General features: G+C 37.1%; 1 protein-coding gene across 1 annotated transcript in view; it reads right to left on the bottom strand.

Moving 5' to 3' along the window:
* Positions 1 to 352: 352 nt before the first annotated feature.
* The window catches only part of FAP (fibroblast activation protein alpha), a gene marked incomplete at both ends in the record, with an annotated part of 92,799 nt that continues 65,768 nt past the window's right edge, over positions 353 to 27,383 (bottom strand). The window contains 10 exon segments of the mRNA XM_080689388.1: positions 353 to 454; positions 2,288 to 2,361; positions 2,636 to 2,708; positions 3,183 to 3,247; positions 4,320 to 4,419; positions 12,465 to 12,519; positions 18,062 to 18,256; positions 18,994 to 19,063; positions 19,522 to 19,620; positions 26,280 to 26,327. Coding sequence (XP_080545514.1) covers positions 353 to 454; positions 2,288 to 2,361; positions 2,636 to 2,708; positions 3,183 to 3,247; positions 4,320 to 4,419; positions 12,465 to 12,519; positions 18,062 to 18,256; positions 18,994 to 19,063; positions 19,522 to 19,620; positions 26,280 to 26,327 — 881 coding nt within the window.

The raw sequence follows: 27,383 nt of genomic DNA, 5'->3' as shown, positions 1-27,383 counted from the left end.
GCTGCTTCTGCCAGAGAACCCGGAACCTAAAATCAGTGAACACAGACAACACGAAAACACTTAAACTTCTGACTTTATTGTTTTTCTCTCAGACAAATAAGTGATAAAATAGTATTTGTGTTCAAAGGAAAACACATGGTTCCCTTTTCCCCACCTTTGACAGAGTACTAGAAAATGTAAACAATACTGAGCATGAACTTGTGGGCCCTTTCCGAATTTTACCAGCTTTTAGACCGGCGTTCATTTGTTTGTTTATATCAGCATTTTACAATGTAAAAGTGAAATGGGCAAACAGTCTTAGGCACCCATATGAGGTTTTCAGATTGAGATACAGCTTGTATGGGCATCAACTTTAGTCAGATGAAGAAAAACACTGCTTTAGGAAGTGGGTCATGTGGGTGTACAGGTGGTTGGTGGACAGGCCGGATAATCCATGGCTCTGGTCAGAATACCACTGAAACACAAAGGAAAGAAGCTGTTTTTATTCTTGCAACTACAAAATGCATCCATATTTAACTTCTTTCTTTTTCTTTTTCTTTTTCTTTTTTTTGATATTCTCAGGATATGAAAGTTTTTCTATTATTATTGGGAAATTCTCCATAAGAACACTTGAATAAACAAAATAGTTTTCATTTAAACATTTGAGCAGAAAGCTTTAAAGGGCTTTTATTCAGCCAGATGTGGTGGCACACACCTGCAAACTTGGGAGGCTGAGACTGGACCATCGCCAAGTTCAAAGCCAACCTCAGAAACTTAGCAAGGCTCTCAGCAACTTAGCAAGACCATTTCCAAATGAGTATAAAAGGGATTGGGGTAGAACTCTCAGGTAGAATGCCCCTGGGTTCCATCCACAGCACCAAACACATAAAAAGAGCTTTTATTAGCCACCACAAACTGCTTCTTTAAATATGTATTTAGACAATGGCAGATGCACTTTTATAGAGGCCAGCATCAGGATCAGAAGACATGGGTTCCAGAAATGGGGTGTCAGTCTGACATTTTGTAGCTCTGGAACTTGATTTCTTCATTTGAGAAACAAAGGCACTGAATTTGATTTTTTTCCTAAGGCTGCTTGTAGTTCCAAATTTCCATGAAGCTTTTAGCCTGTGAATCTCATTTTTGCTGTTACAGAAAATCCATAATATAATACATCATATTATAACCATAAATAGCCTTTGTAAGAGTTAAAACAGCATTGTAAAAATTAAGGTGGGGAATAATGTAACTTTAAACTTTACTGTTGGAGAGCTGCCAGTAAGACTATGGCTTTCACTGAATAAACATGGTAGTGGTCATGATGTAATGTTATATATTTATCGAGTTAAATTTGGGGGGGGCATCACAATTTAAAAGGTCGAAAAATTTTCATCTCCCTCTTTGTAAATTACTAGGAAAGAAGGAAAGAGAGAGATAGATAAAGAAAGGGGAGGAAGGGAGGGATGAAGAGAGGAAGAAAGAGGAGGGAAAGAGGGAAGGAGGGAGAGGGAGAAAGTTTGGAAGGAAGGAAGGAAGGAAGGAAGGGAGGGAGGGAGGAAGAAAGAAATGGCAAGCAAGTTTCCAAAATATAAAAAAACTCCTTTCCTGAATTCTTGTTCAATATAGACTATTGAGAGATGATTTATACTTACTGAAGAGAGGACAGTGTGGTTGCCCAGGACTACTTCCCATGCCTTGACTTTTTCTTATTTTCTCCTGTTTCCATTTCCCATTCCTCATGCAACTTGGATTTTACACTCATTCATTCATTCATTTACTCACTCACTCAGTCAGTTAAAATGTGAGCTTCTGTGATGGGTAAGTCATGTGCCAGAATCCAAACATACACAGATGAAAACATTCTTTAACCCTGCATGACTTCATGACTGCATGACTTCAGGGAATCTTTGAGGTTCTAATAACATTCTGCAACTGATTTTTTAAAGAATAAACAGAATCTCCTAGAGGCTTTGAGACTTCTGGGCTTTGTAGAAGCTCTAAGTACACAGCTGCAGTATGTAAAGAGAATTGCAGAACTATTAGAGGTTGGAGCTAAAAGATCATTGATGTTGTGAACTCTCTTATTTTATGACTCAAGTGAGAACCCACCCAGAGGTTATCTGGCTTGCCTAAGGTCTGTCGGGGAGTTCATGAAAGTTCCATTATTCACTTTTTCATTTGATAATGTTCTGCTTTCTCTACTCTATAGCCCTTTTGTCAGGTTTCACTAAAAATAATAAACAACTAAGACTCCCCTCCCTTTAACTCGGGGTGTCAAGGCCACAAACGTGGGTAAAACAAAATTATGTACCATTGCTTGGAAATCCACTTGGGCATTAACCAGAGCCTTAGCAATCTGTGCTGAGTTTTGAAAGTGCACATTATCTGCAACAAAGAGAGAGACAGAGAGAGAGAGTTAAAGTGCTGCTAAATACCAGAAAGCATAGAGTGACAATGTACTGCCTGGAAATGAACACCAACAATTATCTAGTCATGCATTTGACATTGTCAGCAGTGAGTAATCACACTCAGATATGGAAATGTCCCTGACTCCTAGGTACTGACCCTGAGCACAGGCATAGGAGGATGCTTAATGTTTCTTAAACAAAGTGATGCTGGCTCAGTATTTTTATGTGTAAGAGTCTTGCTTAAACCTCACCATCTGCTGTTCCGTGGATGAGAAGATAGTCTACATTTCTGAAATATTCTGCTCTTGCCATCACAGTTGAATTCTGGAAAGGAGGAAAAATTAACATTTTAGTTGCTGCAAGTTCTAATAGAAAACTAGCTAAATCATTGTGCAATGGACTTAGCACCAATACTGAAATTATGTATTGCTTTGGTTGATAAATATTTAAGAGTCAGAGCAACACATTTTCATCATCATTTGCATTACTTCCATCTGATTCTTAGTTTGAAAAACTGAAAGTTTATGTGTCATATGTTACATCTGAGTGAGACCTTAGGCATAAATGATGCCCGCTCAAGCTGTGTAGGGTTGGGGGTGGGGAGGAGGACGGGGAAGGAAAAGCACAGCATCCTAAACGAGTAAATTCTTTTCTAGTGATGGGTTTTGCAGTTCACAAAAGATCATAACTTTTGCTTGAGGACTCAAAACTGAAACTGTAAACTCTTAATTACTATTTCAAAATTATTTAGCACATTGGAAATAAATTAATGACCTAAAGAAATTGGAAAATGCTTACTTTATAGTGCTCGAGATTATCATCCTTTGTTGGGAGACCCATGAATCTCTCTGTGTAGATAGATGCTACAAAATAAAATATATAAGAATATGTTGTTTGCATATGCCATTTTGCTTAACCAAAAAGGTTTCTACTGTTCCTCAATGCTCTCATGTGGATAAGTGGAGGCAAACTTTTGCTTTACTTTAAATAATGGTTGACTTCAAGAAAGGTACACCTTATCTCAATAGGGCCAGAGAAATACTACAGGAAGAGGTCAGGGAAACAGGAGCATCTAAACATTTCCTTTCCTGGGCTGCTTTTAGGCTTTTTCACTACTTCTCTCCTTAGGGGAATGCTGAGGTGGGAATGACCTATGAAATGACCTCATTATATTTTAAAAGCCATATAAATATGTTCAGAAAATCAGCCACCTCTAGTACTTTTATTAGTGCCTTGTTTTATCTGAGATGAAAATATATTCCCAAATCCACTCCCTCCATCACACACACACACACACACACACACACACACACACACGCATGCACATGCATGCACATGTACAAATTCACACTGATTTTTTTTTCTGAATAAAGATTACCTATAAGGCACAGTAGTCCCAGTTGTATCCTAACACATGCAAGGGATAAGGAATAAGATGGAAGCCAATTGTGTATTCTTTCAAATAATCATTTTGCACTGATATTGATGAAAATAAGCATGCATAGGAAGTGTATTTCCCAAATATGGGTTTTGTTGCTCTGATTTCTGGGGCAAAAGAAAAGTTTGCAACTGTAGCATGAAGATGAGATGCTTCGCCTTTGGCCTTACTGAACAAGTGCTTAAAAGCCAGGTATGTGCTTTCAAAAACGCAAGAGAGCTCTGATTATAAAGATTCAGATCAGCAGGGGCTCAAGGTTCCTGGGAGAAAATAAGATAATTGGATTTCGGAACAATCCTTCCTCACTCTTAATATTTCTTTGATTGTTGCAATGTGATTATAATGAATCATGTGAACAACCTCATTTATAGATTATATTTTTCCCCAGTGAAGCTAGGGTGAATTTTACTGCATAATTTATTTTCCTAGCAACCTCAAATATAGAGTAATTATGTGTTAAATGTTTTCATGGCAATATTTATGAAATGTTTCCATACCGTAATATTCCCAGCTGGAGACTGGAGCTACGGCTATTCCACATTTGAAAAGACCAGTTCCGGACGCAAGGGCCAGGGATGAAACATACCCTCCGTAGGACTGTAGAGACATTGTTATATATCAGTCACAGGTTTGCTTTCAGAAGCCCCTCCATAATTTTAGACTCTAATCTCAATCAGAACTAAAGGGAGCTGGAGGATATACATAAGGCAAGATTAAATGCCTATCTTGTACCCTCTGTAGTAAGTGCCATCAGTTATTTTAAACCTAACAAATTAGAAACAATTGGTGTGCTAATCAGAACAAATTATCCTAAAACAGACTAGAGAAAGTCTAAGAGACAGACACAATTGCAATTATTCTACACACACACCTACACAGACACACCTGAATTTTTCTTCTATATTTTTCCACCTAGACATTGCTAGGACAAAAGAAAATAGAACAAACAAAAACAACAACAAAACAGGATTCTACTTGAAAGAGATGCACAGAAAAAGAAAATTATTCCCAAAAATGTAAATACTTTCTACAGTTTGCAGAAGTCTTTGTGAGGTAGAATTTGTATGTATGTATTTACTTATTTTCATAACAGAACACTAAAGGAAGTGCCTAGGAACCTTTTGGAGAGCCTAAGGATGGCCGGAGTTTGTGTGTTATGTAGCTAAATGTTTTGTTTTGAGGAACTCTGGCACAGTCGCTTAAAGGAGGAAATGACATTGAAACCTTTAAAATCCTTATATTCCTTCCCATAAATTTAATGAGAAAGCAAAGAAATACAAAAGGAGATATGAAGTACAGAGTCAGGGGTAGATTAATTTTCATAGAGTTCTTTCCTGGAGGAATCAATGGGTGGTTCAGGAATGGGACCCTAGTAACAAAATTTCTATGTCATTTGGATCTTTGAACCTTTTCCTAAATGTGAAGAAATATTCAGGTCAACATCGTGTGTCTGCATGTTCTCCTGGAAGACAAATTTGGTCTGTACAGACATGCTAGGGGACAGGTGCTTCTCCTGAGAACATGAACTAAGCAGTCTTCTGGAACATGAATCAGAAACAGTGTTAAGATCTCTAGGAGGCAGCTCTCAAGGTTTCAAGGTTCAGTGTCATCCTGATGCAGGGATGTCTGTGGACATCCTAGGGGAGTGGCATGAACTGCCCTGAACCCCAGCCTTGTTTTAGAACCTTATTACCACACATTTTAGTTAATCACTTCCCTTGGGTCATGACAGGTCACATCACAGAAAAGTTCGTGTGTGTGTGTGTGTGTGTGTTTGTGTGTGTGTGTGTGTGTGAGAGAGAGAGAGAGAGAGAGAGAGAGAGAGAGAGAGAGAGAGAGAGAGAGGAGAAGAGAGAAGAGAGAAGAGAGAGAGAGGAGAGAGAATGCAACAGATACAGATAGGGTAATGGCAGCAAGTCAGTAAGTCAGTGAGTGGCGGGGTCTATTCTTAATCCATGAAATACCAGGAGCAGAAGAATAAACAATCTTGTTAAATTCAACAGTTAAATGAAGAACCCTCTAACTAGTTTTCAGTCTTGTGTTTCCAACTCTGGTGAATTTTATTGAGGGACGTTGGCTGCAAAACACAGAATAAAAGAGGCGGCTCCAATTATACCATGGCCTCTTTTTATTATACTTGGAAGAGAACTAAACCATGGTTTAATAGGGGAAAATATGTTTAAAAACAGAAAGAACATTTGGGTTTGAAAATCATTTTTGTTCAGTGAAAAGTCTCTTATCTGATTCAAATGTTCACTTATAAAAATAATTTGTTTTGATTAGTAGGTTAGCAAGAACTATTCCTAAGATAAAAGGGATTTCCTTCCTTTCTAACTTTACATTCATTTGAGAGCAAAGTAAGTCCAAGACCTTTAGATAACATTATGATTATTTATGGTTTTATTTAAAACGGGTGTTTACCCAAAATAAAAATCCTGGGTCCGGTCCTGCTTTTCCTTCCCTATGCCCCAGAGCAGGAAATAGCACGTAGTGAGATTTGACATCTCACTAGCGTTTGCACACAATGAAAAGGCTCTTGAACATTTCTGATCACAACCTTAGGAATTATGTATAGATACCAACTCAGAGATTAGGTGATCTAGTGCTACATTTAAATACAATCTTCCTATTTTCCGAAGGAACACAAATAATTTTCTCTGGAGATTTGTAAGAGCTCAAAGCTACCATATCTGCAGTACAGCATAAGAAGGTTAGGCTTTAAATTTCCCCGGCAGCTTGGAAAAGCAATTCCTATTGTAGGAATGAAGAGGGGGGAGAAAAAAAAAAACCCATATTGACTTTTCTCTGCTCCCGCTTGAGTGGGGCTCCCAGGCAGAGTGGGCGGCTGCCGTAGGAGAAGAACCCACAGAGCAGATTGGCCATGAGAATTCTCGAATCCTGTCCTTTGCACTTAGATGCCTTGCCATTTTTGTCTAAACGAAGGATGTCTTTAAAAACATTCTTAGAAGGGCACAGAATTTTAAAAGAGGGCTTATGGAACGCTCTGAGTTGAGCCATCATGCACATGGGGACATTTTACCTACAAGCAGTAATAATAAGAATCTAGCATGTGTCTGGCCAGGCTCGCTGCAGTGATCGCTGTGGACCCACACAATCTGTCTCCCTTCTCCTCTCACACCTCCTCCTCTGACTCTTCCCCTTGCTCACTCATTCCCTGGATGTTCTTTGAACTCTCTAAGCATGGCTTAGCCTCGGGACGTTTGAAAATGCTGAGACCTTCTGCCCGATGCTCTTCCCCAGAATTCATCATTCTTCACCTCTTCGAGCAGTAATTCAAATGCCACCTCAAAATGGCCTTCTCTGACCCTTTAATTTAAACAAAATCAATGCTGAACCACCCTTCCTCGTTTTGTTTTGCATTTCTCCCCAGTGCTCGCCTTCACTCAGCTTCCTCTGTCTTTACTTATTTATCTTGCGTGTTGTCTTTCTCCCCAACGATTCCCAACTCCATAAGAGTCGAGAGTTTTGTCTGCCTGGCTAATGAGTATCTCCCCAGCACTGAGGATATGGCCTGATTGATGTACAGCAGAAATAGAATAAAAAATGTTAATATTTTGCTATTAACTCATGTAATCTTCACAGTAACTTAGTGAGGAATATTAAAGTATTACTGCATTTCATAATGAGGACACTGCAGCTCAGACTGAACTCACAGAGATGACAGTCAGTAAGTACCAGAGCTGGGAAGCAAACCCAGTACATCTGATTCAGAAACCCAGGCCATTTCCTCTATATCCCTACACTAGGGCAGCGTCTTTGGGAAGAAATAATATAGTCTAATATAGTCTCATTAGAAGTGCATTTGTCCTACTTTTACATCGTTGATAATACATAGCAATTCAAATTGATTATAATTAGTCACTGGGAGAGAAAGGAACTAAGATTAAATAATGAACTAATGCTTATTCAACACCACCTGGCTAGATCTATATTAACAAAGCAAAGCCCATAAATGAGGCTGTTTTCCTAATAATTTAGGCAAAGCCCCTACTGCTTTTCAGTGATCAGAATAATTGCTTCAATTTTTCATTGCATGCAGGTTTTTAACACTATTGACATTTGGGGCTGGATGATTCTTTGTTGTTAGTGTTGTGCTGAGCATTGTGGGATGTCAAATATCTGTATTCTCCATGCCAATAGCCCCTCCTCAGTGTGACAACCAAAAATGTCCTCAGACATTGCCAGATGTCCCGGGAGCAAGATCACCCAGGTTAGGAACTACCATAATAAACAGATACTTCTTAGGCACCATGGTGGGCACAAAGTAGATATATTAATCAGCTAAAACTGGGACTACTGGGCTTGGTTTGTGTGATCCTGAAAAATGAACTGTAAGGTAAAGACACTTCCTTTCTCCATCTTGATGTGTATAATGGAGGCAAATGCAGGATTTATAGTTGATTGACCGGCTGACTCTAAAAAGTATTCTTAGACATGATGTATTTCTCAGAACATAAAAATATCTGCTACTTCACAGAAACAGATACATTCTTCTCTGATATGGGATACATTGATAAGTAAACAACCCTCATGATCATTAATGTTTTTCTCTTTCCTACCTACTTTTTCTAATAGGTCTCTGCTTATTCGTTTGTAAAAGAACTCTTGGGCCTAGGCCCTTTTCCCAATTCCTAATTCATTGATTAACTTCAGGCTTTAGGTATTTGTTCTTAGTGTTAATGTCTGCTTGGTCGTTTCTCACAACCCTGCCTCTCACCTCAGATCACCCTCCACTCTTCCGTCATGATCATTCAGGGCACCAGTACCCTCCTTACTCACTTCTCAGGGAGCTATCCATGAAAAATATTGTAAATGTAAGTTTGGGGAAAGAGAGAAATAAAGAACCGCGAAATTGTGTATTTTTAGTGATATTGTGTTAAAATTTAATAGCTTTCTTTACTCACCTTCGTTTAGCCTATACACACTATTATAAATAAGCAATGGCTTACTAAATTGATAGATCATGGAGACTTCTTCTGAAACCTCTCCTGGTACTAATGCGACACATTTTGGGAAGAGATTGACTTATAGGATTAAATTCAGTGTAAACACCACTGGTGCTTTACATGGACATATATTGTACTAGATATTTAAGAAATGTTTAAGAAAAGACAGAGTTTACTTCTATGGGCCTACATTCTTATTGGAGAAACCAATAGAGACAGATGAGACATAACAATTCTTAGCAGTATAAAGAGCTATGTGAATACAAACAAAGCCATATCTGAGTTAGGTCTTAAGAAACCAGTAGAAATTTTACATTTTTGGTATGTGGAAGAGGTGGAGAATGGAAGAAGTGAATGGAAGTGGATGGATATTTCAGGTGCAAGGAATAGCATATACAAGATCAAGGAAACAAAGAAACACAAGTATAAGAAATGAGAAGTATAGAGAGGTAAGATTAGAAAAGTAAGCTGGGGCTTTGCATTCAAGCAAATGTATTTGGGTTTTATGTTTGGGGCATGTGGAACCCTAGAAACTCTATTAGCATAAAAGCAACGTGATTAGCATAACAGCAAAAGGGTAACAACTGTGCTTTGGAATAGTTATTTTATTAACAACATTGGGAGCTTACGGGGCCAAAGCAGAGAAGATAGAAGAAACTGGAGTAACAATCAATGGTCCATGGACAAAGAGGATCAACATTTCCTGGGAACTTTTTAGAAAAGAAAATCCTGGAGCCCCACCCTGGACTTTACATCAGAATTTCTAGTGTCAGGCCTTGGAACCACTGGCTTATCAAACTCCTTCAGTGATGCATATGCCTCTATAGTTGGAGAAGGTTTTGTCTAAGTGTCATATGAGGAAACTCAAGCTAATGCAACATTAAAAAAGATGCTGAGAACTTACCTATATGTGTCAAGGTAGAGTTGACAAAATTTACTAACCAACAGAATGTTGACATCAGGGAAAATTGATAAAAGCTCCGAGCTTTATAATTCAGATGCCAAGATGTGTGGCAAAGCCTTTAATGAAGATGAATACTTGTTTTGAATTCTATTATAGTAAGTTTAATTGGAGGTAAATTGAGCACGAGGCTATGAGAGACATTCAGGAAAGATGAGCAGATGGCATTTGAAATATGGAGCTCAGAAGAAAGATTGATGCAAGGGGCAGGGGCAGGCAGCACACATCATTCTTGAAACCACAGGGCTTGAGAAAATGAAGAGTATTGATGGGCAAGACCCACACACAGGAACAGAGCAACATTTAAAGAACTAAAATATCTAATGATCATAGAGACACATAAGAATGCAAAGAGAACAGTGTCATGGGGTCACGTACAGATTCCATTCTCTTTCAAGTGGCTTGAAGGCTCATGTTATCTGGTCATCTATCTATCCAGACTCACGTCCTATATCTTCCTTATAATTGTTTAGACTTTTGAAGTTTCGCATATCCTGACTAGCTCACATATCCCTTGTTCTCACCTGGGGATCTGGGTAATGAGGTCTCCACACTGCCCAAAATGCCCGTTACTAAGCTATCTTTGCCCATTCCAAGTGCTGACTCATTTCTGAATCTCCCATTAGTTCTCTCAGCCATGATTAACCACTCTTCTTCCTGCTCTTCTCCAGAGCAAGGTGCATCTCTCTTAATGCTTGCTGAACCATTGCTTTCTTGTTGTCCATTTCCCCTATGAGAAAGTCAGAGCTGTAGCTTATCCATCTGTTGAACTTGGCACAAGCCGGGCATGGTGGTACAGGCTTGTAATCCCAGCATTTGGGAGGCTGAGACAGGAGGATAGCAGTTCATAGACAGCCTTAGCCACTTAGTGGACCCTTTGCAAGTCAGTGAGACCCTGTTTCAAAATAAAGAATAAGAAATGGGGCTGGGGGTGTACCTCGGGGGTAGAATGTCCTTGGGTATCACAAAAAAAAAGGAAAAGAAAAGACCTGGTACAAGACCTATTTGAGATCCCGTGAAAATTTACATGAATAAAAGAATTAATGAGTGGTCAAAGAGATGGGTTAGTATATATGGACTAGCTTGTAGTCTGAGGAACTGATAAAGACAGTGTAGTAGTATTAAGATATTTTTAACCTTCTGTGTCTCCTGCTGACTCGTCTGCTCAGGTGAGGCATCTGCTAGCCCTCAGCTTTCTTATCTCAAACATGCTCTCAGGGTCAGCTTCACTATCACTGCCTTATTAAATAAGCAATAATAAGAGTCCAATATACTGCTTTTTTTTGGAGGCATTTGCAGGATTAGATGTGGTAAGAATCTCTTATTGAAGAATTCCAGGCTGATATGTATGTACTTTCGGGTAATGGGTGGGTTCTTTAAATCATCCCACATAGATGGTTCTTTACCAAACTAAAATCTCAGATGTTCTATAAATGAAACAAAAAGTTCTACTTTATGGTTCTTTGAGAGCTTGCATTAAAGGCAAAACTCTAGCAGAAATGTTAACGATTATATATAAGTGTTGAGCTTGAAATGAGACTCTTTTGAAGATTTCTCTGAAAAATATGAAAATGGATGGTAGAAGTTTTATCTGAAGTATTTCAATATAAAATATTTCATTTATTTCCATCCATTCGAATTTCAGTGTGTTTAGTTATTTAACATTTGATAGTTTTAAAAAGTACCAAATGGCTTGAAACAACAACTTTCTCCAAATTCATAACAGCCTCTCATCTGGTCACTGAGCTGAGAGTTGAGCTGAATCTTGCAGATTCCCTTTAGTGCTGGGTTTCAGTCCCTCCATCTTGTGCAGGCCGCTCTCACAAGAAGCAGCCAAGAAAAACAACCCAAGTACAACCGGCTGCAAATTGACTTGCAAATGTACAAATTCAGACCAAAAAGTGAAGTAGGAAATTTTCTTTGAAGGGTAATTACCATAATTTACAATGGGCAAACCTAAACTCTTTCCAATATTTCTCTAAACTTTCCAGTGACTTTCTTGCCCATGGCTGATAAATTTTGCCACTTCCTTTTATGTGTGTTTTCAATACCTACAAGGATCTTTAAGAGGAGAAATTATCTCCATGACCAATAGCTAGGAAACCAAATAGTAGTTCTCTCCAGTTAGCACAAATTAAGATTAGGTCTAGTAAAATAATTTGTCAAAATAAAATAAAACATAAAAGGATAAATTAAAAAAGAAGGAAGGAAGGAAGGAAAGAAAGATAGATGATAGAAAGAGAAAGAAAGAAAGAGTAAGCTAACAACATTGGTATGACTATACTAGGCCAGGTCCTAAGGAATTTATATTCTAAAAGTTCCTATAATTTCCAATTTTAGCTCAGAGTTTCATAAAAATTAAACATAGAAGATATATATATATATATATTTGAGACTAAAGCAACAAAGAAAAGTAAGCCTCTGATGAGTATAGGTCAGTTCTATATGCTCTGATTTAGTATCAAAAATTAAATAAAAACGTACCAATTATGAGTTAAATTTACTATATGAGAAAGAAACTGAATTATTGAAAAAAGGAACAAACATTTAAAACCACCACTTTGAAGCCCAGATTATCCAAATTGACTGTTTCCATTGACAGATTAAATTATGTTGCAACATTAACATTTCATGAGAAATTTTATAAGCGAACACTTTAGAAAATGATGATTGCTGAACTGAATAACAGGCATAAAACATATAAAACAACTCACCCAGCCCCATATGGCTATTCTTTTTTCATCAATGAAACCCATTTCTATGAATTTTCTAAAGTAAAAGAAACAAATTTTTAGAATTTTAAGTGTGTACACATGACATTTACTTCATTACACAACCATATTTAATCCAAAGATTTAATAGAAATGCTACATTTTCTTTGTTTAAACACATGCATAATAAGGCTGCATTAACAAATAATTAAAATAATCTTATCATGTTTTCTGCAAAGGATAAAAGGATCCTCTTTAGAAGCAATTGTACATTTATTGAGTAGTGGTCTCAGCACTATAAGGCCTAGTATCCTAATCATGTGGGTGAGCTACCTGAGACTCAAAGAGGTCAAGAGAACGGGTGGTAGTAACATATGATAGCAGCTCTACCAAGTAGGACCGAATTCCTAAATCCCCAGCTTTTGGAAAGGAGGTTTTTGTTTTGCTGCTATTTTACATTTATTACTTTCTTATAAACTTGCTTACTTCATTGTTGATGATAACCACTATTTTATTTTTTGTTATGATCGAGAAAATTATCCATATTTGTCTCATTTCGGATATAGTCATCCTCAATTCATTGTGGCATGGACAGTTTTGTGTCTTTTAAAATATGAGAATGATTCATTTTAGCTTCAGCACAGAAGAGCCTCCATTTGATAACTATTTTAAAAATAAATTTTCCTTAGGAATAAGAGGCCATGAGAAAAACAACCTTAAAAAAGCCGTGAAATAACAAAGTTGATACAAAACACGTTTCAGGTTAATTGATGCCATATCTCCCTGATTTGTTCTAGGGCAAATATCACTTATTTGGGGAATGGTCTGATAAGAACTTAAAATCTCAGAGAAACAGAAGGAGTGGTAGGAAGAAATGATTGAAGAATTGGATGAGCCACTACAGAAGCCAACATATGCAACAGAAACCAGGAGACCAAAGTGTCTCACAGACCCAGAAACATGCCACTGTTTTATTTTCTTCTGTTACTCATACTGCCCTTTCTTATCATGTCTTTGGAAGTAGAACCGAGAGATTTTCATTAGTTGAGTAATGGAGTTTCTTAACGGGATTTTACAGCAACTATTTCGCTCATTGCATTGATTCATCATGCACGTTTCCAATGCATAGAGAAGTTGGGCAAATGCCCGGGACAAACAGATGGGAAGAGGCCCCGTTAGTCACAGCTTACCCGACACCGATTCTGAAGGACACTGAGGAGTGTTCAAGGGAGAAATGCAGTAGCGAATGGAAAGTTGCTACCTGCATGAATGCTGCTCCTGATAAATCAGAGCAAATGTCCAGCAAACTGTGACCCTTTGGCCATTCTTCCGTAAACTTCAAAAACCAAATGAAAGAAGAGAAGGCTCACTTTGTTGTTTTAAAAAACTGTCTTGCTACTAGTGCTTGAAGACAGTTCTGAGCCATAAAATTGGTTGTGATTTTATGATTTCCCAGAAGCTAGCAATCATATTGCCTTGCATCTGGGGTAAAAAGCAAATAGCAGGTGATACATGGGAACAGGAAATTCTTAACAGCTCCCTTCCTAGGTTTATTCAGAAAGGATGACATTTACAGGAAATGATAGTGTAATAGTTAACATGGAAATGAAACATTAACACTTAATGTGGCAGGGCGAGGTTAAAAGTTAGCTAGCTACTCCGAGCACTTTGAGATCAACGAAGGCCTGTAAAATTCACCACCAAATACTGAAAAGCTTCCAGGATGATTATCAGAAATACTACTGATAATATGGTTAAATCAACACAATATTTCGTAATAAACGAACAGGAGGATTTTCTATTTGTAGAGTTCAAATTAAAATTCATATTTTTTTCTTCCATAAAAATGGTCCTAGGCTAAGGTCAACTGGGAGTCCTAATGATGAATTATTATGCCATTTTAGAAATGTTCTTACTGATACCATGTATAAGAGTATGAGAGCATATTTTTTCCATGTAATTCTTAACCACTGACTCTGAAGTTGTATAAAAAGTACACGATGTGGCAATGTCAAAAAATAACAAATATACTCCAAATGAGCAGAGTTGACTCAGAAATAAATGAAATATCTGGTTCTCTTAGATTTTCTGAGATGCCTGAAGCAAGTCCAGTTCTGCTTGCTTGTGGCTTCACAAACCTCTCTCTGTGGAAGCGTTCTCTCTTGCATAGACAGAAGCATCCCACTGCTTCTTTTTCTCTCCCCTGCTCTGCTTTGTTTAAATCTATTAGTTGGACATGACTAGTACTTATTGTTGTTCCAAATATAAACATATGATTTTCTTTTGTGATGTGGAAAATTTGGCTAGATTATATTTTATGAGAGATTCAAGGGGACAAGCTTCATTCTTGGGGGATTTAAAGGTAACAAGGGAGATTATAATCCCAATTCCTCCGGTCAGGTATTTGGTGTCTTATTCCTAAAATACTCCTTTGGGAAATATGTGGTTGAGTCATTCCCGTGATTATTATTATTATAGTGTTATCCATTTTAGCTTTTGTTTTCCTGAAGCATTGGGTTCTAAGGCCTGCTTTTCACTTTTGCAACAGAGTGATTTGAAGCAACGCCGAGGCCAGCCCTGGTGACAGCTCCACTCTTGCCTGTGTGCCATGAATGGGCCATGTAGCCCCTTAGTGTTCACTGGAATGGTTACTAAAAGTTCCATCTAACAGCTATGCTGTCCCCTTAGAATGCAGATAGCTCATCTACTTTTACCAAACTGCAAGTGCACTGCAAGTAGAGATTATGCACTGAACAATGTCAAAGTGTACTACACTGAAAGGTATTAACCTTTGATATGTTGTCGAATGGCAAGCAAATGAGTGAACAAAGGCTTGCCCTATTGCAGAAAGACCTTCAGATTCCATCCCAAAATTGCTCAGGGAAGGTAGTGATATCCAATTCCCACCTCTGGTGCATCTTCAATATGAATGCCAAAGACAGATTGGTATTACTGTGACAATCGGTAGGAGGCAAAAGTTAGAAGTTGTGGCTTTGTATCCTATATATTGAACATCAGAAATAACAGTTTTTATTGGAGACTATACATAGGGTTCAGGATTAAAAATGAAGACATTAAGAAGCTACTTCTTAGGTTTGAGTGATATATTTCTGGTGGTTAATCAGTATACAAAAATATAATCACATCTTTTATTATTATTGGTGGGTTGTGATAATGATTGTGATGATGGTGATTTTTTTAAATGTTGCCAAACCAAACTGATTCCTAGCTTCACCAAACTTGAAAAAATATCTAATTGAATTACAAATGAAGCATAAATTTCATCTTTGTTTTTCATGAAGTCCTGCGATTACAAGTCTTTAGTGTTTACTGCATGGTTTAAACATAAATAGAAGACGGGCGTGGTGGCCCATGCTTGTCATCCCAGAATTCAGGAAGCTGAGACAGGAGGATCACCGTTTGTGAACAGCCTCAGCTACTTAGTGAGGCCCTGTTTCAAATAAAGAATAAAAAATAGAGCAGGGGGTGTAACTCGGAGTTAGAATGCCTCTGGGTTCCATCCTCAGAACCCACCCCCCACAAAAACCTAGATTATCTCAAGAAGACCAAAAAAAAACTCTAAGGAATTAAGGCTACAATGCTGTCAATTGTGTTAGTAGTCTTGTCAAGGCACATCACAATCTTTATATAAGAAATTGACTGATGTTAGTAGAGTTTTTTTTTTTTACTACCTCTTTTTCGTAATATTTCCTCCATTAATAATGAAAAGGCCAAAAACTGAATCAGAGAGAATTATACTAAAAGATTCCTGGGAGTCAATAATGGCTATAGATTTTTGTGGTGTTTAATAACCAACTTACGAATTTGCCATATTTTATTCAGACTTTTTTGTGGTACTGGGGATTGAACTCAAGGGTATTCTACCTATGATCTATACCCTCAGCCCTATTTTATTCTTTGTTTTGAAGTAGAGTTTCATTAAGTTGCTGAAACTGGCCTCAAACCTGCAATCCTTCTGTCTCAGCCTCCAAAGTACTGGGATTACAAGTGTGCACCACCATGCCCGGCTAAAACGAACTGTTTCTAATTGAATATTTTGGGGGGGGTTATGTGGCTTTCATAAAATGGAAGAAATATTTAAAATGTATGAGTTATAGCTGAGCATGGCGGAACACACCTGTAATCCCAGGACTTAGGTGGCTGAGAGAGGAGGATCTCCTGTTTAAGATTAGCATCAGGAATTTAGCAAGACTCAGCAATCTAGTAAGGTAGTATTCCAAAACAAAAAGAAAGAAAGAACTGGGGGTACTGCTTGGAGTTCAAATGCCTCTAGGTTTAATCCACAGTATCACAAAAATTCATTCCTTTATACATACATACATACATACATACATACATACATACATACAATGTATAAGTTCTGATTACCTTTGTATTTAAAAAATACTTGTGAATCTAAACTTTTCTGGTTTGATTAGAGACAAAAATACAGAAGAGTATTGTATGGGTGTGTTAATGGGTGTGTTAAATAGAATCTGTGCTGTGTATATTAAATTGAAATCAATACCTATCAGTAACATTTAGGTGGCAAAATACACTAATATGTTTTCTCAATTGTTCTTTTCTGTGCATCAGTGTATGACCTTCAGCTGTCATGCATGCAAAATCATGCATGGCTGAGAATGCTATTAGCCTATAGCTTTTATATTTATTTCTTTTTAAAACTTTTTATTGGTGCATTGCAGTCATACATCTTAATGTTTTATATGTATAAACTACTATACTTTTATATTCAACTATTCATAATATAATAGAAATCCAGAGAAATAGCCAGAAGAATACTGTATAGTGTTTCCAAAAACGCAGCAATTTTGGTAATAATATTTCTTTGTTTCAAGAAAAGATTGAGCCACAAGTTGTGGTTAAAGATAGAGTCAAGAAAAAGAAATCAGATTATGAATCTGACTTCTCTCTAAATATTTTATGATATTATTTCTATTATACAGAATAACCATGTTCTCATCAAACAAAAATAGGCAAATGTTTCTATTCTAGCATAGCCAACTTGACAGGTAGCTCAGCCACAAATGATTGTCACACCTAAAAATATGTAGTGCTCATAAAATCCCAAGCTACTTCTAAACTTAAGATATAGAATTCACAGTAATTGAATAAATTCAGATATTTTGTTTTCTGACGATTATAGCTCTAGTTACCAATTGTGAGCTGTGGTAAGAAATGAAAGAATATTGGAAAGACTGACACATTGAAAAAGAGTATTTGAACTTAGTACTATATGTATTTTCCCACACATTTATTAGCTCTCATTCATGAATAATTTTCCCATATTTAGCAAAAACTTTCCTTTGATACTAATGATAGTTTTAGATTAAGATAGAAAATATTCAAAAGGAAATAAGTCCTTAAGAATGGAGAAATAGGACTGGGAGTATAGTTCAGTGGTAAAGTGCTTACCTAGCATGCATGAGGCCCTAGGTTCAATTTCAGGCACTACAAAAAAGCAACCATTCAGCCAAACAAAGCAAAAAGAAAAGAAAAAAAAAGAAATGGAGAAACAGAGCAGTGATTGCATGATATTCGCTGTAAGTTGACATCAGTTTGAAAAAGAAGATTCTCACCTGACAGCTGTAATCTGGTCCTCAACTTCATAAACACCCAGCTTTCGATACACTGCATACAGGATTTTGTCACCTTGGAAAGCTGTGCCTCTACCATCCACGAGGGCAATGACTATACCTTCCTTACTCGCAAGATAAGATTTCCAATTAAGAGCAAATACAGACCTTACACTCTGACTGCAGGGACCACCATATCTAAAGGAAAACAGAAGAATTTCAGGATACTTTATAATACTCAGTTTCCCATACTGGTTTAGCATTGCCTCTGATAATGCCCAGAGTAATTATGTGATAACATTTCAATAACAATGGCATTAGAGCTGGCTCAAAATCAAGAGGAGACCAGGCTTTTCCCAGAGGTTTGCTACAAGGAAGTTGTTTTGGGACACAGCCTCTTCTATTCCCCAAAACGGATACATCTAGGGTTGGCATTTCAAGGAATATGTGTGGGTTTTTCGTCATTTCTGCCACCTGCCACTTGCTAAAAGCAGACATAAGATATACTAAAAAAAATGCATGGTGTTTTAAGCAAATTGTGTGTAGGTCAGCACTGATTTTGGGTGTGATTCCACTAAATGTATTCTATTCCTTTATTTCATTTCTAACTCAATTACATAAGATGTTGAAATGATTTACAATATTTTTTGGCTGCAATTTCTCTATCTCAAAGGTATTCTGACACATTCGGCAATTTGCCATACAAAGGAAATTCAACACAGAAAATGCAGGCGAGTCCATCTAAAAATCTCAAAACTTCCTCAATCTATTCTAAATAGCCATATTTTATTTACTCTGATTAGTTGGGGAATATATAAAAACAGCATCAATAGGAACTGTTACCAAGGAGAATGGTTCATTCTATTTCGTAAATGTGTATTTCATCCAACATATTTTCAGTAAATAGCTTTTACACCAAAGAAAATATTACATACACTTCAATTAGCAAGGGATACTTCTTTGATCTGTCAAATTGAGGTGGAAAAATCATCTTATACCATAAAGCTTTAAAAAAAGAGAAAAGAGTCTTTATTTAATAACATGCAAGATATCACCTATATTCTTTAATAAAATATACACCATAGAATCAAGTCATAACTAGTAAGTTGTTAGGAATTAAGAATGTTTTTAAATTTATTTTTATTATATATTTTGTGTTTAATTTGAAAAATAGTAGAAATCTTGAATTACTTTTTGTCCTAGAGGCACACATTCTAGAATTAAAGTTAGATAAGCTCTTTTTAAAAAAAATGTCAGTTGAAAGGGAGCTATGGAAAAGTTAACCATATTCACAATTATATTAAAATGTTTAGCAAAACTAAATCTCATTACAATAAGATTGTTTTAAATAAGAGCTTGTAATATGTAATAAATTTGACTATAATACTTACCCTATAATTTTTTAAATCAAGAAAAGTATTCAACTTTATATCTGTAAGTGAAAAGCTTTTAAAAGATCTTACTAATTTCATTCACGTCAAGTTTCTTAATTTCTTCTTTAGGAAGCTGGATGTTTCTTAAAGCATTTTCCAATTCCTTATTTTCTTCTAGGATTTTAATTTCTTTAAAAAAGAAAAGTTCATTTTAATTTATATTCCCATAAATAATGTCTTTCTTAAAATTCTTATGGCTTTAATATGGGTGACCCTGAAGCAGTATAAGGAATTTTATATTGATAGATAGTTTAGTCAGACTTGTAGAGCAGACACCAGGTTATGAAGGAGATCACATTTCCATCACTGTCTCTATACTGATCCTTATGGCATCAAGCATTTCTCACATTTTGAATAAAATCATGTAAGTGACAATGTTAATTTAAGCACATTTTCCCCATCGCCAATTTAAAGCTAAACCTGACAAAGTAGGTGACACTTATTTTATTATTTATTAAAATAAGAATCAAATCTATTATAAGTATAAAATCTATAAAATCTATATTTTTCAGACCTCTGAAGTTAAAAAAAAGTTATATTTTCAGTGTGTGAAATCAAATACTATTTCTTTGATTTTATATCTACTTCTGAATCTTCTCCTGTGCTGCTTCATCATTACAAGAAATTCTGTTTTTTATAATTCAACAATGATGTATATAATTTCTTAAAATCCTTTCTCCGAAGGTTGTCATTACTTAGAAAACAATAACAAATAAGTAACTTATGTTCTACGTCTTTCTTACATACTTAAAGATCTAAAAACTACTGCTTGTACCTGAGTTTAGTTATGTTTCACACTTTAGTGTTTGAAACTAAACAAATTCATTGATCTCCTAAAAGATACAGATTGGTGATACATGCAAATAGGTTTCTGGAAATAGGGGCTTTTGGTAAGCTTTATTTTAAATCATCATCTTTGAGGGAAAAAAAAGTCTTCCATATAATATGTAGGGTTTGCAGCTTTCTCTTTTAAAAAGAGGGACCTGTGAGGTATGGTGATTGCTACAAAATACATACTGAGGACTTCTTGTTTGTTTGCTTTCAGAAAAAAAAAATGGTCCCTGAAAATAGCGAATGGGAGACTTGCAATTACACTAAGTTTGCCAAACCACTTCTCTTGTAACTATCAGTTTTCATATACTCATGGCATTTTGCTCCAACATGTTATATTTAATCTTAGCATGAGTATAGATGTTTGGGATATAATTTGTATGAGATGCATACATAATAAATTTCCACATTAACTTTGGATAATCCATCAGGAAAAAGATACTTGTGACACCATACAAGTTAAAACTAATACATAAAATAAAATAAACAATACACAATTCTAAGTAGAGCCAAGCCTTCGCTCTCCTTGTGTGGATTCTGTATGTAGAACCAGCATGGATAGTGAGCAAGCCCATAGGATGGATGGTTGGTTGACTGATTACTATTTTTATTATCATGCCAGGTACAGGAAGTAGGAGGTGTTAGGTTGGTATGACTTTGACTCTTTTCTCATTCTGTTTCTAGCTATTGAACTTTTCTGATTCATGACATAACAAAATGCCAAATTTAACTAAAAAGCTAACCAAATGTTTCTTCAATTGGAGTTACATTTTTATGGATAGTGAGTGGGAAATGTTTCCACTTTTTTGGGGGTACTAGTGATTGAACCTAGGGGAATTCTATCTTTGAGCTACACTCCAATCCCTATTAAAATTACTATTATTATTATTATTATTATTATTATTATTATTATATCATCCTCATCATTATTACATATTTTGAAACAGGGTCTCACTAAGTTGCTAAAGGTCTCTGTAAGCTTCTGAGGCTGGCTTCGAACCTGTGATTCTCCTGCCTAAACCTCCCAAATTTGGGGATCACAGGCATGTACCACCATGTTCATTAAATTTTACCACTTCCTGAAGCATAAATAGAATTCCATATGGCTATCAGAATGCAATATGGTAGCTGAAGTTTTCTCTCTTGGTCCTCGAAGTAAAAGCCCATCACCTGCAAGGGGTGGTACCAGACAGTACCATTCCGTATCCCTCACTCATCACTGCATGCTCAGTACCTAGCCCACTAGGTATCTAGTATCTGGCACTAGGATGTGAATGATATGTATTTGGAGATGCTTTATTATGATGAAATTAAGTTGTAAGAATGCTGGGTCTTAAATTTGATTTTTGTTTAAATCATATTGAAGTGCTACATTGCTCATTAACTAAATTATGTGAAGGAACTGTGGAAAAACCAATAAATGAGGTCACTCAGTCAGTCACTTAATTTTAATGAAAACCTGCAATGCCCAAAGCAACTAAGCTTCAATTGGGCCCTTGATGTCAAGTGCCAACTCTTCTGGGTTTCCATAGCATCTGGTTCAAGTACTGTCCGATATTTTCAAATGATCTTTATCTTTGCAAGGAAGATGAAACCACTGCACTGTCTTTCATAAATACCTGTACAGTTTCACCAATTTATACCAATGGTTATTTATTCTCTCCCATCACAACTTAGGAGATGAATCTTTTCACCTGTCTCTGTCCTCTGTCCTATTCCACTTCTCTCCGCCTTTCTTCCACCCCTTTTTTGTCTCCTACATTCTTCCATCAGCATCTAAACATGTTCAAATATTGATCACTTTCAAAAGCAAAATTAAAATTCTACCAATCACTTCTAGTCACCATCCTACTCTCTCCCCACCACATCACAGTCAGACACACTGGAAATGCTGCTTCTTTTTTTTTCTTTTTTTTTATTGGTGTGTTGTAGTCATACATCTTAATGGGGTACAAAATGGTAGAGGAATACATGCACACATCACTCATTTAGCCCTTCTGCAATTTCCACTCCATTTCCTCCCCTCGCTCCTTCTCATGTTTGGCTTAGTGATTGACTTTGATATATTTGTGATGTACATCGTGTACATTAGGGAATTTTCCTCTTTCCCCTCCTATCCCCCTTAGTTAGGTCGCCTTATTTGCTAGAGTTCCTTCTATGACCCATTTTCTCCCTAGCTTCTTTTCATTTCTCTCCCAGGCAGGCCTGACCTGGCTTCAATCTGGCTGCCACCTCTACAGCCAGTAGTTCCACCAGAACTATTCGGACCACAGGCATGTCATTCTCTTTTCAAATCTCTCAATTTAGAACAGGCCTTGGTTCACATCCTGCAGCATTTGGCCCTCCACCTTCTGGAGCTCTTCTCCTCCTCTGCCTTCCATGACACAGTATTCTTAAGATCATTCCCGCCCCCAGCTGTTCCCTCTTTTTTTTTTTTTTTTTTTATACAGGCTTACTTTTCTTTCTCCATTTCTCGAGTGTTGGTGTTTCACACTGATTTGTTCTAGGTCCAGTTTCCACTAATCCCATCCACCTTCATTTTTCCCACTCTTCTGATCTCATCCATTTCCAAAGCCTTAGTAATCATGTATTCCACAAACTAACACCTTTTTGGTCATCACCTTCAGTATAAACTAATGCTGTGACATCTAGATCTTAAAACTAAGTCATTGCAGGGCAGTTCCAGTTGGATGTTCCCTCGGTACCTTGAACCGGACCTTCAAAACAAAATTCATCATCTCCTTAAAGACCTTTGGCAAGCCCTCTCAGTAAAAACCATAAAGTTCAATCTACTTAACCAAGCCAAACATCCAAACAGTACCAATCCCCTCTTCGTTCTTCATATTCATTAGTCTCAGGTTTGAGATAACTATCCTTGGGAAACATTTTCTTACCAAACACACACACACACACACACACACACACACACACACACACACACATACCAGATGAGGTGTTCTCCCTGTGTGCATCTATGTTTTCTGTATATCCTCTGTTTTAGAATGTTATCCTACTGTCTTATAACAGCTTTTTCACACATGTGTACATACCCCTACCCACCTTTCACATACATGGATTTATAGTCATCTTAAGAAGAGGAACAGGCCTAACCCAGTACCTATCATTTTAGTAGTCCAGTATCTAGCACAGTATCTGGCTTAATTTGGTAAGTGCCCAATAAATATTTGCCAAATGAAAGTAGGTAACAACAAATACAATGAAAGTGGGTAGAAATAGGGCATGGTGGCACATGCCCATAATCAATCTTTCAAGAGATTGAGACAGAATGCTAACAGTTTTGAGGACAGCATGTGGTAGTTTAGCAATATTTATTTAAAAATAAAAAGTTATATTAAGCTGGGAGTATAGCTCAGAGGTAGAGTGTCTCTGGGTTCAATCCCTAGTATACACACACACACATAGACACACACATGCACGCACACACACAGGAGGTAGAAAACTATAAATAAAGAGAAAACACAACATCTGCTATAAAACAGTAGCTGAACATCTATGAAAAATACATATTCCCACGCACAATCCAAGATCTACTAGATCGGAATCTCTGGGGAGGGCCTGAGAATCTATATTTATGATAGACATATTAGAATAATTTCAACATAGGCAAGTTTAGAGAATTATGCTCTAAAAAGAATTTTAATACAGTTTCATAGATAAGAAAATACAGAAATACAGAGGATGTATATGAGAGTGACATAAACCTTTTTTTTAAAACCTATTTTGTAAGCATTCAGTGAGGTAATAAAGGCCACTCAAAAGCAGTACTGGGTGTGGTGGTGCACACTTGTAATCCCAGCATTTGGAAGGCCGAGACAGGAGGATAGTGGTTTGCCGACAGCTTCAGCTATTTAGTGAGGCCCAAATAATTAAAAATAGGGCTGGGAGTGTCATTCAGAGGTAGAATGCCCCTGGGTTACATCCCCAGTACCTCAGAAAAAAAGTACATAGGCAAGTATCTGCCAGGAATATAACAAGGACATTAAGAACAAATGCTGTGGCGTGGCACTTCATGTCATGGGAAAATAGGAGCTGAGATATATTTTACAGTTATGACAAAGCGGGACTTATATGTTGATGGTGCTTTCTATTAAAACAAAAACTGAAGGATTTCCAAGCAGTATTGCTTTATAATTTTTCTCACTAAACATTCATTGAATGTATTTGGAAACCGTAGAAATTTGAAAATTTTAAGTTAAAATTTTAACAGATTATTTAAAGTCTTTTGATCTAATGGACATTATATTCTAGTAGAAAACAAGAGGTGCACACCAATAACTTCATTGCAAGTTAGAATGTGACAAATTTCATAGGAAATATCTTATGAGCTATTAAAATTTAACGGAGACAGGAGAAATTAGATTTGTGATAAGGACGTGCTTTTTGTTTGAGGTTAAGAGGGAGAGCAAAGACTGGTATATGAAGCAAAGATTGTGGTTAAACTTAGCTGATATATATAAAACAGAGACTAGAACTGGTACAAAGAAAGTATATATGAACAGAGGGCAAAGTAGAAGATGTAAAGACAGATAGCAGCACCTGCCAATGTTCCGTCATTTGTCTGGGATATGGGTTATGGTTGTTTATGTTCTACAGCCCCAGCCCTATGAAAACTTTCTTACAAAATTGTATCATAAAAAAATTTTAAAAATCGTTCTAAAATAAAAAGCTCTCTCACTGAAGATTGAACAATCCAAATTAAGAAGTATAACCTGTTTTTCTTAAAAAATATTTTATTATTAGACACAAAGTTAAAACAACTTCAAAAGAAAACTAAATTCCCATTCCTATATTACAAGATCTATACTGTCCAGAGCTCTTGGATAAACTCTGATTTTCCTCCTGACTTTATTTTGACCTGTACTTGAGACATTGAGTTGACAGTTAAGCTAATATCAAAGCAGTGTCCTGACTCACCACCAAACCTGACCAAGGACAAGTGCAGGCACAAGTGCCAGGGGACACAGCATCTGCTAGTCCTCCATTGTCTGTGCTCACCAACAATTCCAACCCTATAATTTAATAGCATATCCAAAGATCATGGAGAACCAGCAGGAAGAATAGCAGAGCAATTATGCACTTGGATAACTCTATTGAGCACAAAAATGGTCATCTTTGAGCTGTGAACTATTTTGAACCATTATTCCATTTCAAGGCCCAGGAGGACTGTCTTGATAGCAGCTGAAAATGGAAAAGAGCCTCCAAATTCCAGGGCTTTCATGTGTGGCAACAATGGGAGAGAGATGTTAAAACAACAACAACAAAGCAAGGGTGATTGTCGCCCTCTGCTCCAGCCTGAATGGGAGGAGTTCTGTTCAGAATGTGTCTCCACTTTGGGATGTTACCAAACAACAACAAAACCCTAAACAAAAGCCTCCTCCAAACCAGGAATTTTGGGGGGAGGAAGTAAAGTATATATTGAACATGCTGTATCTGTATCTTTCCAATTCTATTCTTCTATGCTTTTTATAAGGCAGTTAAGGAAGACAGAACTAACCCATATGATAGAATTTACCAGATACAGATTATTTACACTGCCAATAATCACTAAATTCCATACAATCAAGTTTTTGTGTGTGTGTGTGGTACTGGGGTTCCTGGAAACCCTTCTACCTCCGGGCTACAATCCCAGACACCTATTTTTTTATATTTTTATTTGAAAACAGAGTCTCTTAAGCCAGCAAGGCTGGCTTTGAACCTGTGATCCTCCTGTCTCCGCCTCCCAAGCGCAGGGATTACAAGCGTGTGCCACCACACCCGGCATATAATCAGGTTTGACCCAAATAACATCCACATCTGTGTAGTCACAAGCTAGGAGATAACAAGATTCCATTTCCTCTCGACTATGTGGGGCAACAGTGATGCTCTCTCCAATGGGTCATCACTGAGAATTCAGAATGCTCCAATCAGATGGGATAGGAACATGCAAGAGAATGTACCTTGATCAGTGCGGCCATCATGAAGCGTGGAAATGGGGAGGCCTGGGCCTGTGTGCAGGATGAAAAGAAAACATAGTTTAGTGTTAAAAAAAAAAAACAATGCTTTGTTTTCAACAAGGAACTGTTGGCAGTAGTTGTGATTATCATCAATCTAAAGTCCACTTTTCAATTCTTCAGTGTTTTCCCCCCATAGAGAAGTTAACATCACCTGTTTTACATTTAAATAATACATGAGATCAGAGCCCAGTCCAAGAATGCATGCGAGAGAAGCTTTACTTGTATGTACATTGTTTTTTTTGGTGGTACTGGGGTTCCTGGAAACCCTTCTACCTCCAGGCTACACTCCCAGACCTATTTTATATATATTTTAAATTTGGAAACAGGGTCTCTTAAGCCAGCACAGCTGCCTTTGAAACTGCACAATCCTCCTGTCTCCGCCTCCCAAGCGCGGAGATTACAAATGTGCGTCACCACGCTCAGCTATATGTACATTTTTTATGTAAAGGTTTCTAAGAGTGATTTCGAAGAGCTAAAATCTAATTATACAAAGGAGCCTAAAATCTAATTATACAAAGGAGCTGCAGTGACAAATGGCCTTTGGGGACAATATCATGCTGCATCTGGTCTGCTTTAGCTGTGTCTTTATAATCAAATAACCTTCACCAGTACCTAGATTGTAGTTTAACTCTGGCATTTTGGTTCAGTGGTCAATTACTTTTTGTGCTTAAAGTATGGCACCTGTTTTTTCATATAATTAATATGCACAGAGATAGATGGATCTGGAACATATTTTCTTTTCAAATAATCGTTTTCAGGACATGTTTCCTGAGAAACAGACACAGAAGATGTGTGGACCAAAGGTTTATGGGGGGCAGGGTGGTACTGAGGCACACACATGTGGGGTTTGGGTGGAAGGCTGGGGCAGGAAGGGAAGAGGACTTTAGCGCTGGCACACAAAGATCTAGCCCAAACTGTGGAACCTGTGGGCTGGGAAATCTGCAGAGCTGTCTGATTGGGGAACAACAGCACAAACTTTTAAGCCCCAGTATGAAACATAGTAGTTGGATATGGTCTCATTTTATTCATCTGAACTCATATGTACTC

Source organism: Muscardinus avellanarius, assembly GCF_963383645.1.
Source record: "Muscardinus avellanarius genome assembly, chromosome: 2".
NCBI classification, from domain to species: Eukaryota; Metazoa; Chordata; class Mammalia; order Rodentia; family Gliridae; genus Muscardinus; species Muscardinus avellanarius.
Note: the sequence above shows the minus strand (reverse complement) of the source record. Positions and strands in the feature narration are given on the sequence as shown.